Source organism: Lissotriton helveticus, chromosome 5_1 (genome assembly GCF_964261635.1).
Source record: "Lissotriton helveticus chromosome 5_1, aLisHel1.1, whole genome shotgun sequence".
NCBI lineage: Eukaryota > Metazoa > Chordata > Amphibia > Caudata > Salamandridae > Lissotriton > Lissotriton helveticus.
In genome coordinates, this window is record NC_136065.1 from 397074527 (window position 1) to 397089649 (window position 15123).

Genomic DNA, 15123 nt, shown 5'->3' on the forward strand with positions numbered 1-15123 from the left:
CCCTCTTCACCTTGGAAAGGGATTTACTTCAGTACTCTGCTGAAGCAAGCCCCTAAATATTCTACAGACGAGAAAGTGTCAGAGGGGCGTTTGGTGAAGACCCACAACCTCACAAGTTTGCAAGCATTCACAACCTCATGCAGAAAACCGCTCCTTGATCCATTCGCTCTGCTCAGGGTTTACTTCAATGTGTACACAGTTATGATTTACATTTATTGATTAGTAAATTAATTTACCCATGCTAGCTATCTCACTGTGGGTACGTGGCAGACCTAGATCCTCCATGTAAGTCTGTAAATATATGTTTATGGACAAAAGTGGCCCTGTGAATCTGGTCCTGTTCTGACACTGCCAGTGCATAGGTACAAACAAAAAAGAGATTCCTTGGTGCTTATGACTTTCTTACCCCATTGGTTAATTAGAATTCTTGAAACTCTGAGCCGATTGCTTGTATTAAATCTTGTTGCCTTCAGGTGCTTGCACACATGGTGGAGTGGGTGCCATATGCAGATGAGTTATGCTTTTGACCGCTTACTGAAAATAGACCATACCTAAAGGTCATATATGTGCAGGAAAAAACATTGGTGTATGAAGGTGCACAAATGCAGTCCTGCTCCTGCTTTTGGAAGGAGGGGACTGGGAATTGGTTATAAAGATGTAATTTAAGTCAGCTAATAATAACTTAAAATCTATCCATAGAAGTGTCAGATACGAGGGCTGGATTGCGGCGCCTCTATTTTGATCTTATTTGATCTCATTTGGTAGGACTAGTGTGTCTGATTTGCATTTCCTTAAGACTAGAAGCGCTTTAATAGCTTCACATTATTTTGACCACAAAAAAGTGAAAGAAAAAAAGGCAGGAGTGTCTACCACGAGTAGACTACTCACAAGAACTTGGAGGACTGGAAACACAGGAAGAACTCGAACTGTATAAATATGGTGCATTCTGGAAGAGCAAGACCCGGGAAATGCAAGCACGCGATTTGATGTGTGATAAATTAGGAGCTGAGTCAGCATGTTATGAGTCAGCTGTATTTGTTCCACTTCATGTCCCATAAGCAGTAATTGATGCTATAAAATGAGAGTGCCGCATTTTTGCTGGCTATGAAATGTTCCCAAAAGCAAACCCCCTGGTGTTTGAGCGTCAGCAGGAGTGGGGAGCATATGATCAAATGAACTAGCCCTGAACTGCAAAACCACCCAGCGAAATGTCTGCAGATCACAGAATTCGCCTCAGTCCTTTACCAGAAGTGTAGTTAGAAGGTTACTGTATATATATCTGTATGCATGTGGTATTTGAATAGCACCAACCCTATCCATATTGCGTATGGTCACTTATAGGGTGTATGCATGAGTGCTGTATCAAGGGTTTCACTCACTAATGGTTGCTGTATTTTTTAAGTGGTTAAAAATATAGCTTCATTTTTGTAATCAAAAGTCTGGACGGGCATGAGGGCTAGATGTCCAACCCATAAACACCCATATGCAAGATGGGGTGATGTCAGTCGAGGAGCACTGCCCACTTCTTAGCAAGAAAACGGTGAACTGGAAGCGTGCATTACAAATTTGAATTCTGCATTCACTCGAAGAACAAAATCTACTTCCACAAAAGATGCATATTTTAAGAAGTGTGTAGGAAAGAGTTTGTGGATGCCTGACTTATAGACCCCTGGGTACTGGAGAAGGGAAATTGCAAACTGTTGCACTTTCTTCTTGGGCACCATGGACGACTCCCAGTTTTTCGATGGACTCTTCTTGCCATGTAACCAAAATGTCACTATTTCACATTCTTTTTTGTGATTGTGTCCTCACTGATGGGTCTAAGAGCCTTTTCTCGTTCATCCTTGGATCTCTTTTCTGTCCTCAATTTCTTACCACAGAACTAGGTCTTATATGTCCTGGGCTTCCCTCTTAAGTTCACCATATGTCTAGCTTTGAAGTATCATTGGGGAAACAGAACTGCTATACGCTCACAACCTGGTATAACAAGGTCCCTTATGCCCTCTCTTGTGAACCCCTATTCAATTAACCTGCAGTGTTCCCTCCTTCCCTCAGTACTTTTGCTGCCCTTTCTTTTCATGTTTTTTAAATCCCTTTTCTATTGCTCTTTATCTCTTTATAGGGTGACTGATATTGAGAAGCAAAAACTGGGACTAAAGCCTTTAATCTTACTGGTGTGTCCTGTTTTTGCATTGATGTATGAATGTATGTGTATATATATATATATATGGTTTTGCTGAGCTACCCCTTTTTTTGGTCGGCACACCCAGGACTACTCCATTCGCAAGGTAGGTATGCAGGCACTATTTCCCTTATAGCCGAAGTGCTTCGGGTAATAGACGCCCTTCATCATGGGCAGGGTGAGGCAAATGATGGCAAACCAAGCACTGAACCAGCGTAATCCCTCTTTTATATCAATTATTCAACCTGTTGATTACACCCAAAGCCTTCTGGGACTGGTAGTACTGTAATTAGAACCCAAATGGGCGCGTCACAAAGTCACTCCCTCAAACAATCACAGGGAAAACCATCCTGCAACCACATAGTGTCATTACCCGGCATCTCCTGTTCAACACCAGCTGCACGATCAGACAGCCGGCGGACCCTCGAGGCTGCGAAGGTGGGACTCCTCATGAACAAGCACTTCAAAACCCCATCAGGGGTACCAAGCGCTAAATAAATACAAACCTCTTTCCCTCTTCTATCCCGCCACCTACCCTTCTCTAGCCAAATAACTGAATAACATATCCACCACTCAAATGACTTCATATTTCACTAAAATAATTTTCAACACTAATCCTTTATGGGTTCTGGAGTAGCGTACTACTCGCCAGAAAAGAGCTTCAACACCCATCAGGGGTAACAGGTGCTATATGAATGCAAACCTTTCTTCCCTTTCTATCCTTCCGCTACCCTTCTCACTCCAAATAACTGACTAATAGCCACCACTCAAATTGCTTTCATATTTCACCATACTAATCCACCACCAATCCTTTATGGCTTTCCGGAGTAGCGTGCTTCAACACTGCATCAGGGATAACAAGCACTATATAAATACAAACCGTTTTTCCTCCTCTATCCTTCTGCTATCCTTCCGAATCCCAATAACTGACTAACCTATCCACCACTTAAAATGTACTTGCATGTTTCACTTTACTAATTCAACACTAATCCTCTATGGGTCCCGGAGTAGCGTGCTACTCGCCAAAAAAGCGATTTGACACCTCGTATGGGGTAGTAAGTAAGCACTATACAAATGCAATTACAATACAATACAATTACAATATATGGCTTTGTGCCCCCCCCCCCCCCCCACCCCAAGGCCTGCCCCTGCACAAGAAAGGAGCAGGGTCCGCGCGGGCCGGCTCCTGCTATCTACTGAGATGCCCACCCTCAGAAGACAGCTGTTTGCTTTTGTATGGCAGAATCTGTGACCGCTCCCGCCAAGCAAAAGTGAACACTCCCGCATGCTGGAAGTGGAGTTTTCATCTCTTTCCCTACCCTCAGGCATGCGGCCGCAGGAGATGGGCTGCCGGCTGAAAGCGCGGACCCTTGAGGCTCCCCCGCAGTCCTCAACATGCACACACTGGGTGCCCTCGGTTGGGGCTAGGGCACCCAGGCAGATGTGGCCAGGCCCCAGGGGATAGGGTCCCCGGGCTGAAATCGGAGTGGTTATGTGTGTATTTGTATGGGTCTGTCAATGGTTATGTGAGTGGGTGTATGAGAGGTGGTACAGGGGTGTGAGTGGGAGTGTGAATGGTTCTTGAAGCCATTCTGTGAATGAAGTCATCAGTGATGTGATTATTCCCAAGGCTCCACGCTTCTGTGTATGATGCCACATTTCTGCTACGACATATGTATTTATAGGTTTTTTAATAGCAAAGCCCCATTTTCATTGATGACGAGGCAGTTTACAGTGCTAATTCCACTGGATGGCGAGATGCCGATCTGCCGTCCTTTGTCTTTCCCGACAGGATACATAACACCTTGAAACAGCGTCCGGGCTTCAAGAACGCCTGGCACGGTTGGGAGGGTTTGCAGGTTTGCAACACCTCTTGAAGAATCCGAGGAGGGGTTTGAGCATTGTCCAGACTCCACCCATCTATGAAGGCATAATGCACATTTGCACATCTCCGTTCGTGCCACGTGCCACGTGCCACAATGAAATTGCATAAGAAAGATCCTGCATGAGGCGTTAGCTCCATTTGCATTGCTCCTGGTCAGTTTCTCTCCAGTGACTTCCTTCCAGACAGTCCCTCTCTACAGAATATCCGTGTTTATGCACCTGTTCGCCGAGTTGCGCCCTCGTTTTGCTTTCATACTTGAATGACACATCACATCATAAGGTGGTGTCTGATCGCAGGGGGGCCCGGCCTACGGAGGGAGCGCGTGACTCCCCGACGGGCCCCGGCTGTGAAAGTCCCAGAGGCCGGGGCACCGTCCAGTGCCAGCCACTGCCGCCCAGAGCACCCTCGGCGGGCACATGGCATGTGCATGAACGCGGTTATACTCTTGTGAGCCGCATCAAAGACATTGTTGTCGCTGCACTTTGAGAGCCGCGATTATCGCATTACATAGGTAGAGCCCGGAATCTAAATTGAGTTTATTGCAGCGGATTTTGATAGCGATCCTAAAACTTTTTGTTTGGACGTTGCTGCAGAGACGGGGCTCCGCGCGCAGCCTCGCTCTGACACTGCAGCATGTCTGTGCAACCTTTGTTTAAGTTTTGCTTCCAGTAAAAGCTCTTCCCTGTGTCCACAAATGATCCCGCACCGAACGGAAATAAAGTCTTGTGGTTTGCCGGTTTACTGTAAGGCGTGGCGGCGCTGGCAGCTGTGTGGTGTTACCGGCAGGGCAGGCGCTCTTGTGCCAGAGGGCATGGACTTTCTAGGCAATCCGTGTGCCAAGGTAGGGCCTTCCTCTTCCCATCACAAACTGTTTGCTCCTCATCACCCTATTCGGTTAGGTCAACCACGCAGGGACCCTTGGACATTCGGTCTTTTCCTTAGTTTATGCATCTCTCTCACTTGTTTTGAGCCACAAAGTCTAATGTTGAAGAAGGACGTTTGGTCACAACAGCGAGTGCCGGTGCCCACCGCCCCAGATACCTGTACAAAGTAAGCACTGGTTAGCAATATTTTAATAGTACAAACAAGATCAAAAGTGTCCCAGGGTGTTTTAGTAATGTCACCATTATATACGGTACAAAAATACAGAATGCAGTATAGCAACATTAGGAAGAAATGAACAAGAAATATATGGAAGTCAAAGAACCATAACAAAACATTAGAATATATATATATATATATATATATATATATATATATATATATATATATATATATATATATATATATATATATATATATATATATATATATATATATATACACGTTATTAGATCACATTAAAGAATCCAGGTAGAAATAAGAACTGAAGAGATGGGCACACGACTAAAATGTTAAAATGATAGGAAAAAAGCAGACATTTCAGATACGTTTTTTTTTTTTTATTCAAAGAAAGGGTTTGTCTGGTGCCGGTGAAATCGGGATCCAGATCCTAGGAGTGGTCATGAGACGGATGAAGAGGTTTCTTTGTTTTCTGAAGTCAGGTAATTCCTGACACAAGCGAAGACCTCCTGAATTAATGAAATTCTGTGTCCGATGGGTAGTCGTGCCTAGTGCGAAGGTCTTTGTCCATAGTACGGCACATTTGCAGGTACACCTGGCTCCCACTGGAAGCCGCTGTGAGGTGATAAGAATCCTGATATCCATAACCACCAACAGTTCAGGAAACAGAGACCTGTGCATCTCACTGTGATCTTGTACATTCCCTGCGCAATCGCATCAACCAGTATCAGAACATGACTCCTCCTGACTCCCGATAGTAACCGCTCCTCTTTTCTTGCAACAGCCAAGCCTGGTGATGAACTGAAAGTTGAGCAGGCAGTGAAAGACTTCAGATCCCTGAGTTTACCCATCATGAGAACCTCCGGCTCCACATCGCCATTCATCTTTAATCCAGCGCTGGACAGGCCCGAACCCACATCACTCCGGCGAGAAAGTATCGACATTCTGGTAAGTCTTGGTGCTTTCATTCTTCTGTTCACAAAGAGTACAAGCGCTATGAATCAAGAAGTTCTTCCTTTTACTTCTCCAGCGTCTGCTGCATATTGATTGTCTCTTGCGGTATCATGTGTGGGCATTTTGTAATCCTATGGTTCATAAATGGTTAATTGTATATCCACCACACTGATAGTACAGCTTCAGATGCTGATCAGCGAGGAGAAACTTGTCGACCTACAATTGCCCATAGAATGCAAGAATTCTGATTGGCTCTTTGTTTTAAAATATGATCAAATGAGGAAGAAAGTGATTTATAACCCATTTTATCTATGGATTGCATAACAATGATGTTATGGTCATTATGATTCCTGGACTGAGATTTATGCCAGATGTCTGAAAAAATTACCATTGCAGTGAACATCTACAATACACAACATTAAACATATGTTTACAGTAAAGGCTGGGATTTGGAAATTAATAGTGTATTTCAAAATGTGGCCAAATTGCAAAGCTGCAAAAAAAAGATGAAAATGAGAAGAAATGAAAGCTGTAAATGCATGAAATGAAAGTTAGGTGTCTTACACCTGTACATCCCAACATCTGGATGGTGGGCCAGCAGGGCTCGCAATGTGCTATTTACAGTCATACAATATCACAGAACCTGCCCCATCTCTTTGTTTCTTCATTAAAGTTACATAACTTACAGATTTTTGAAATGGTGGCTTTTTAGGTTTCCTGTTTTTGAAGGTGGATATATTTGCTGTACTAGTTACTAACATACTAAGCTTGCAAGGTGACATCTTGGACACAGAAGAGAGCCATTGTTCAATTTTGAGAATCTAGAAGCAAGCAGGTATTACTGTTCACGATTGTGCCTACTATAATTATGCCAAGATCTGTATCACATTTGTTGGTCCTAAGAAGACAAAACAACGCCTATCTTAGCACAAGTGATTATCTCGCGAGCTGCGATGCGTAAACAAATATTAACTGTGTTGTAGAAAAAGGGGATATAAAAAGGTGGTAACTACATGAGGTAAAAGGAAGGTGTTCCTGGTGTGTTTTTGCAACATTTCTAAAAGGACCATATACTACTATATGTAATTTCGGAACAATGGACATTCCTGAATTTCAGCAAAAATCACAACTCTAGTTTATTGAAAATTTGTGAGGCTTGCACAAGTGAGTAACATGTGAACTGTAACCCTCTGACAAAGCCTTAACCACTGGTGCAGAAAAGATGACATAGTGGAAGACACTAGAGTACAAATGTGTGATATAAAAGTAAGGTGCCTGGCCAGTGAGATGGGGCAGACGGCATGCCATCCCACCCACCACAAAGAAAAAAAAATACATTTTAAATGGCTTAAGGGGTCAATGATTGTGGTATCTTTACAGTTGCATGCTGAGAAAGTCACTGGTTCCATTATATCTCATTGTCTCTTTGTTTATGTCACACAAAAGCCTATTTTTGGAATAAAAGCTTTTTATTTGGCCACGAGAATGTATACTAAAAATGGCTGATTGTTTCCCGTAGTGTTTACTAACATTTATTATGTCCGCAAAAGGGGACCTTGTCCTTTGTTCAGAATATGGAAGCACCAGGGAGCACTTGTGCATGGTTTTGCCTTGTATAAATAAGTAGCGCTTTGTAGTGCATATTTTGTTTACAAATAGACAAAAGATTGATTTAAAACGGCTTAGATTAGGACTGATGATTGCCTCAGGAATTATTTAGTAGGTTTCAGAAATCATTAGTCTTGTCAATACAATTTTTCATTCTATCGGCTACTACCTATACAGTTGTGAAATGTGTGAATATCTGTCCAGTGAGCATCGAACAATCTCCAGTTTTACCATGATCTGTGTGCTTAATGTATCCAGCGTAGCTGAGGGAAGAGATGCCACAAACTTGTTACAAAGGAGGAAGAGCCTAGGTCTGCATTTCACAAAATCTTTGCAGAAGAAATATTAAATGGACGCCAAGATCAACATGTATTGAACTAACCTTGAAAGATGACAAATGCCACATATTTCAAAGCTGGAATACCTCTGAGGTGCAGAAGATATTGGGAGGGAGCTCCAGGCGTTCCGTGTCGCCAAGAGCAAACCATCATGTCTGCAAATCCTCACCTCTTATCTCAACTTCATCCTTTGACACTGAGGCAGGACGTCAAGAAGCCATGTCGTCAATCTCAGCCATCCACCATCACAGAGCGTTTGGTTGAAATACATTGGAAAACCTGTCATCTTTCTTCCTTGTCGCTTTTGGCTCCAACGCAAAGTTTTGGGGACACTCTCTCTCCTGGTTGTTGAATGTATCTTCTGCCTGGTTTAGCGTAGTATATAACGGACTCAGACCAGGGTCTTTACTTAAAAGCTGTGTTAGATGATTAGTTGGTTAGATTTGTTAGTTATGAGATAATTGGCACCACCTTTATTTATGGAACTGATTGGAAAAGGTTAAAATTCTGCTAGAACAAATCCTTTAGTTTAGGCACTCAAGTCTGAATTTCTGATCTCACTTGCCACCACAACTGCAGTATTATGCACATGCTGTCCTCTTAGCATTGGACGGGGACTCTTGTGTTTTTGGGTCTGATGAGTGATTGTTGATTACAGTGGTTTCCAGGTCTAGCGCTTTGACAGCTGAACTGAAGTGTCTTTTGTGGCTCAGGGGCAGCTTTCTCTAATATGTGGTTCCTTTAAGTCAGAACTGACTAGTAGGTTTTACATTCCACTGGTCCTGTGGTCTCACTGGGTGATCCCTGGGTGTGTATATATGGTTCCAAATATTATTTCATGCATATAAAACGTATTGAATATTTCTCCTGCAACCACAATATGTTGTTGGGTGGACAGCAGCACCTTACAGAGGACCATGCATTGAACATTTATATAAAGGATAGAGTGGTATTAAAGGAAATTTGCTCACTCCAGTCGAAGTCTTAAATAGTTTTATTAACAAAATAAATAATTAGCTTTTAAATCACACATCCACTTGGCCATAGTTTACCCTAGAAAGCTACAGTGAACCATGCTCGGTAGGCAAAGTAAAGGCACTCATTTAAAGTATCTAATTAAGGGATTGTAATGGGGCAGGCGTGATGGAGTGAAAAGAAGTGAGCATACGCGTCCAAGGACTTAGATCAAGAAAAAGGAAGATCATGACCTACAGTTTTAACTGGAAGGTAAATAATACGACCGAACAAGCTGATCAACACTTTCTCATCTTGAGGCCAGGAAGTGGAAGAGAAAAAGTGGCTCAAAACGTCAGAGGTGAGCACTTCCTTTATGTACTTGTTAGCATGAGCAGAAAAACAAGTCCTGAAAGCATCAACTAAATAAAACTCCTGGGAAATACCAATAGTGGAAATATTTAACTGAGAGCACAATGATGATCGTTAACAGTTTTAACAATTGAAAATGTGCAGCAAAACATATCATCAGTTTATTTATTTTGATTCTTGACAGATTCAGGTGCTGAAACCTATTGTTAAATTCTCTTGATTCAGATTTTAAAGTACGACCATCAGTTATTCCTGGTTTACTTGGATTCAACTTTACTTTATTTGAGCACATCTTTGTAAGAATTTTGTTGGGACAGCACCCAAAGTTTCTCTTCTGATCCTGTTTGATTTTTGATTTCTTTCACAAAATTCTAAAATAGGAAGATACATTTGTAGATAATACTGTTATTCTCTAGCAATTCGTTACATTGAATTATATGTATCTACGACTTTATAAACATTGCGAAAATATGCCATTTGTTGCTTGATATGTTTTGATTATCTGTGTTTTTTTTAATATCCGTTCTCTGGAGTCATGTTTATTTTATAATTTGCTATTGCTGAACGTAACAACTCGTCTGTGTATATGAAAACCTATACAGATAGAAAGCGTACACAGATAAATGGTGCAAGCGTTTGATGATGAATGGTACTTTATAGCTCATTGCGTATTATTTACATTAAACATATTGATACATTTTTTTATTTTTACTTTGTTATACTTTTATATACTTTTTTGGTCCAAAGGTAAAGAAAGTTGTGTAGAATTAAATATTTTTTGTCCATTGCTGAAACCGGGAGTAGAACACAGAAATGTATGTAAATGTAAATGTACAGGAATTTATATAGCGCAAATCACCGAGCGGTTTCTAAGCACTTGCTTAGGGAACCCGTCCTGGTATTCCCCTGTGAGATAACCCCGGCAGGGTATCCGCAAGGTGAAGGCCAGGCATCCCGCCGCGAGGGGCAGTTGTGGAGATTAAGCAAGCTATTGCCCAGAGTCGCAGAGTGTGAACCCGTGAATCGAGTAGGCACCGGAGCGAGAATTGTCGAGTCCATGGACATTTTAGGACTCAAGAACCCGCCGAGCCGGGAATTGAACCCTGGTCCCGGGCTGACCTCTGCTTCCAGGTCTGCCTCCTCTAACCAGTGAGCCACACTTCTCCACTGTATGCTCAAATTTCACCAGTTTGTCCACTAGGGCCACATCTCCTCGTCATGTGGGGATCGCCAGTGTTTGCAGCTGGTATCCATGGCTAGACTCTGGGCAAGCTAGTGAGATGTTAATATTATTATTATTGCAATGATTTTCCACGGAAAGAAAAAGAAAAAACACCGCCTAAAGTGGGCCATATGCTTGCAATAACCATTCTGAAAAAAAATACAGACATTTTTAATAGAACAGTTTGAGGTCCTTATTTAGGCAAGTGCACTTGGAATAAGTATAGAAGCATTTTTAGTTTTAATGTGCATTTCAGAATATATTGTTATTGGCACATAGAAAACATGCTATTGGCTCTCGATTACTCAACCTAAAGACTTGGGGCCTGATTATGAGTTTGGCGGACAGAGTTACTCCGTCACAAACGTAACGGATATCCCGTCCTCCAAATTACAATTCCATTATAGCCTATGGAACTTGTAATACAGCAGATAGGCTATCCGTCACGTTTTTGGTGGAGAATCAATCCGCCAAACTCATAATTAGGCCCTTCATGTTAAATTTCAAGAATGACTACAACATTGGCTGTACAGTACATTTTGTTTTTGGTGGATGTGCATATGTGATCAAGGAAAATGTGACAGCTTACAATGCAAGGCAGCCAATGGATAAAATGGCTGATCCATGCTGCAGTGGGTGGAAGCAAAATGCAAATGACTGTTGGACAGACCAATGGACGAAGAGTTGATGCAAAGCACCTCTATGTATAGATTTGTGGATTTTCTTTTATTCATAATTTATTTTCACTATATAAGGGTGGTGAAACAGCTCAAGCTGTCCATAGGCTACACCTCTTGAAATATTTGAACAGCACGCTCTATTCTTGGCAAGTGTGGTAGCGCCTTACAAGTGGACCTAAATCAAAGCTTGATAATGATGATAAAGAGTGAACCAATTCAGTAAAAGTTCATATTCAATATATGGCCCCTATGGATTAAATACCAGTGTGCATGACCACTATTGATTTTTTAAAATTCCTTTATGTACACCTCCTTGTGATTTATGAATATAATGTCTCATTGAGTTATAGAGCAGTCCTCAATACCTCACTTTGTGTGGTGTCACCAGGTGAAAGGACATTTGACATAATCTCCTGCTATTCATGGTCAAAGGTCCAATTATGTCACTTTCTGTAATGTCCTTGTGGTTAAAGTGTGATATCACTTTTGCCACCAAATCTGCGACCAGTCTTTGAATCAGTTGTGGGAGAAGTTAATCTGACATGAACAAAGAATAATATTGGGGAAAAATATTTTTTAACCATTCTTATAAGGACACAACCTTGAATGTGTTAAGTAGGAAAATGGTAAAACGACAGATGCTATTGAGCACTTTTTATATTTTATACACATGATTTACAACTAAGAAAGCCTGCATCCTCTGCTAGAAATAGATCTATTGTCCTACCTGAACTTGAGAAAGGAGCAAATATTTAACTGGCAATGCAAACATCTCAGCTGATTACACTACTGCTCGCTTCCGACCAATAACGTTCTTACGGTGGCCATCGTTTTAAAAGGTAAAGAATAATCATGGTAAATGATGTGTGGTGCAAATGTAAAATACAAATAAAGATGGGTTTCAGTGTAGCGTGGGAAGTACAAACATGGGCTTATCTGTTAGAAAGACCCTGAGAGGTTCTTACTGTTAAACCTGGTAGACTCAAGTGCTGGGCAAATGTTGAGTCACCTTTACCCCTTTAAGCAGAGAGGTTATCCCCACTGGAGCAGGCAGTTATCTGATGTGTACTGTAGGTTATGAAAAAATTGGTTTTATTGGTAGTTCTGATCCTAAAGGCAAGAGGCCCACGTTCAACAAAATAGCACCATCACACGTGAGTGTGTCCTTTAATGGATCATGCTGTATGGCTCTGAAGTACCTGGCGACTGCACTTTCACAAGGTGTGTTTAGGTAAAGAAGCCAATATATGGAAAATATTTCCCAATGCAGTAGGGGGTGGGCGATATATTCCGCTCCGCCAGCGCAATTGACGGAATTTTGCCCACTCTGCATTACGCTTCTAATGCAAAGTTCCGACCAAATTCTGCCAACTGCAGCGTGGCTGAGTTTTTTTCTTTTGCATGGTTCAAAAACTGTGTGTTGGTGAGTACTAGTGAGATTTTCCATCCCTTAGCACAATTTTCGGGTGCTAGAAGGGCACCCAGCGAGATTTCTCCAATGCAGGCGCTCAGGATCGTTCGCGGTCAGAAATCTGCCTCTCGAGTAAAAAATCAGCTCAAGCTGCAGCAAAATTAACACGAGAAGCTGCGCGCTCTGGTGTGCTGCATTGTGCCATTCGTGCTGAGTTTACAGAGCGGAACGGGCTCCCAGCACTAAATCACAGCGTGAGCAGAGCAACATGTCTAGTTCGGCCCATTTGCGCAATTCCGTGGAATTATGCTGAGTTTCTTTGTAACTCCGGGGAATTCCACTGGTTGAAATTCCGTGAGTTCTGCCAAGGTCAACTATGCAGATTTTCTTCAATGTTGAGTACCCAAGAATTCGTGAAAGCAGGCATATGTAGAAAATATATGATGTCTTTAGGTTATGACCTTCTCATGTTGCACTTTCAGTGTTAACCAGCCATTCCTGTATTCATACAATAGGCATCCTGCATCAGCAGTAGTCCGACACCTCATAGTTTTCTCTTCAAATGGACTTGTGCTTGTTCCCCAGGAAGTCTTTCTATCCAAGAGATAGGTATTTCTTGTGCCACAAAAATGTCTTTGTCACCTGGAGCCTATGGGTATGAGAGACCCCACTGGCAGTGCAGTAATTTGTCAAATAAGAAGTGCCAGTGCACAACATGTTTCTCAAGAATCCATAGCATGTGATGACGAATGCCGGGACTGCCGAATACAAAAGCTCCATATCCTGGATTTTCACCTCATGTCTCTTTCTTACACTACCAGACACTCCCTGCATCCTTATCTCTGAGTTTTACGGGTTCTTTTTAGTCCCTGCTTTCTCTCTAACTCACTATTTTTCAGTCTCTCACTTCCTCTTGAGCTCCTCCTTTTCAGTTTTACCCTCTCTTGTTCTGGGTCAAAACCTGATGAGTCACAAATGAGTACCAGCAGGCCCCACTTGCAACCACCTGTTCTAAGTAAGCTCTGCTCACTAGCTACCCTCTTATTCATTTTCAAGCTGTGTTCTTAATCACTGCTCAGTTGTCCACTGTTTTTAAACGAGGAAAGGGGCATAAGGAGCCATTTCAGCATCCTGTCCTTCCATTAAGCACTAGACAAATGTAGTTGTCCATACCTTCATTTGTCCTGAAGTCTCCACAGATTATTGAGCTTCTGGTCTTTTCTCAAACTGGGGAAAAACTAACCCTGGGCGAAGCACTACGCTACGCTCGCTTAGTTTGCGCTACTTCGCACTACGCGACTTGCACGTAGCACAGTGCAAACACGTGTAGCGTAGTGCAGCGGTCATTTTTTGCTTGTTCGCGGTCCTCAACGGCAAGTTGGCGACCGTGAGCGAGCAAAATGACATCCCGGCGAGACTTTTCCTCGTTCGCGATCAGCAACATCAAGTTGCCGATCGAGAGCGTGGAAAATAAACCTCCTGGTGAGATTCTCAATGCGAGGAGGTCAGGTTTCTCATTGCGAGTGGTCGCGTATGCTCGCGACCGCTCGCAATGAGAAACTACCTGTCCGCATTGAGAAAGCTGCCGCTCGAGTAGAAATCATCTATAGCGGCAGAAAGCGACCGCTTGCACTGTGCAAGATGCGGTTTGCACTGATTGCACATTGCTGAATGCTTGTCCGCACTGTGCAATCAGGGTGAACAGCATTTTGCACAGTGCACTACGCAGTTCGCGTAGCTACGCATAGCTCGCGTAATGCGAAGTACACTTCACATAGCTACGCGTAGTGCTACTAAGCAAACTACGCCCAGGGTTAGGAAAAACTTGAAATACTACTCTCGCTAGATGAGACCAGTGTGATTCTTCCTTATTCGCTTTTTCTCTGTTCTAGAGCGAAGCGGCTCGAAGCTTGCTCTTAAAAGGCAAGGTCAAGACCTGACATTGGTCTTAACCTGCCCATCATATATTCCTTTCCCCAAGAGAATTTAAATTAAGATAAACATTCAGTCAAGATAGGTTTGACAGGTTCTTGTGACGTCAGAAACTAGAGGCAGGAGGCCGAGTGGTTTGTATATGTCACCAGACCCTCGAGATGGCAATATAGACCACAACACACATGGTACCCATTATGTATTTTTTAGATTACATCTTTATTTCAGGGTAGTTATCATAAAAAAAGCTGTTGCCTTCAAAGTGCAGCTGATAGTGGGAACTGATTGGAATTAGAATGTTCAGGTTTTATTTACCTTTCTTGATTAAATTCTTAAAACAACGGGCAATGTGAGGGCCACTGTATTTATGTGATTCTGTGGCTGTAGCGTTTGCCATGGCTTTACTGCTTATTCCGCATAATTTGCTACATATTTCGCCATATACTTTGTGATATTTGCAGATTTAATCAAAAATATTATTTCTGTCTTAAATGGATGACAATAATACTGCCCGAGAATGTCC

The 15123-nt window shown here is 42.4% G+C and overlaps 1 protein-coding gene across 2 annotated transcripts in view; it reads left to right on the top strand.

The window, feature by feature from the left end:
• PLEKHG5 (pleckstrin homology and RhoGEF domain containing G5) overlaps nt 1-15123 on the top strand; it is a 565287-nt gene that overhangs the window by 382879 nt on the left and 167285 nt on the right. For both annotated transcript variants that reach the window (XM_078642616.1, XM_078642617.1), the window contains one exon: nt 5914-6077. In XM_078642616.1, the coding sequence (XP_078498742.1) occupies nt 5914-6077 (164 nt within the window). The remainder of the gene's footprint in view (nt 1-5913; nt 6078-15123) is intronic.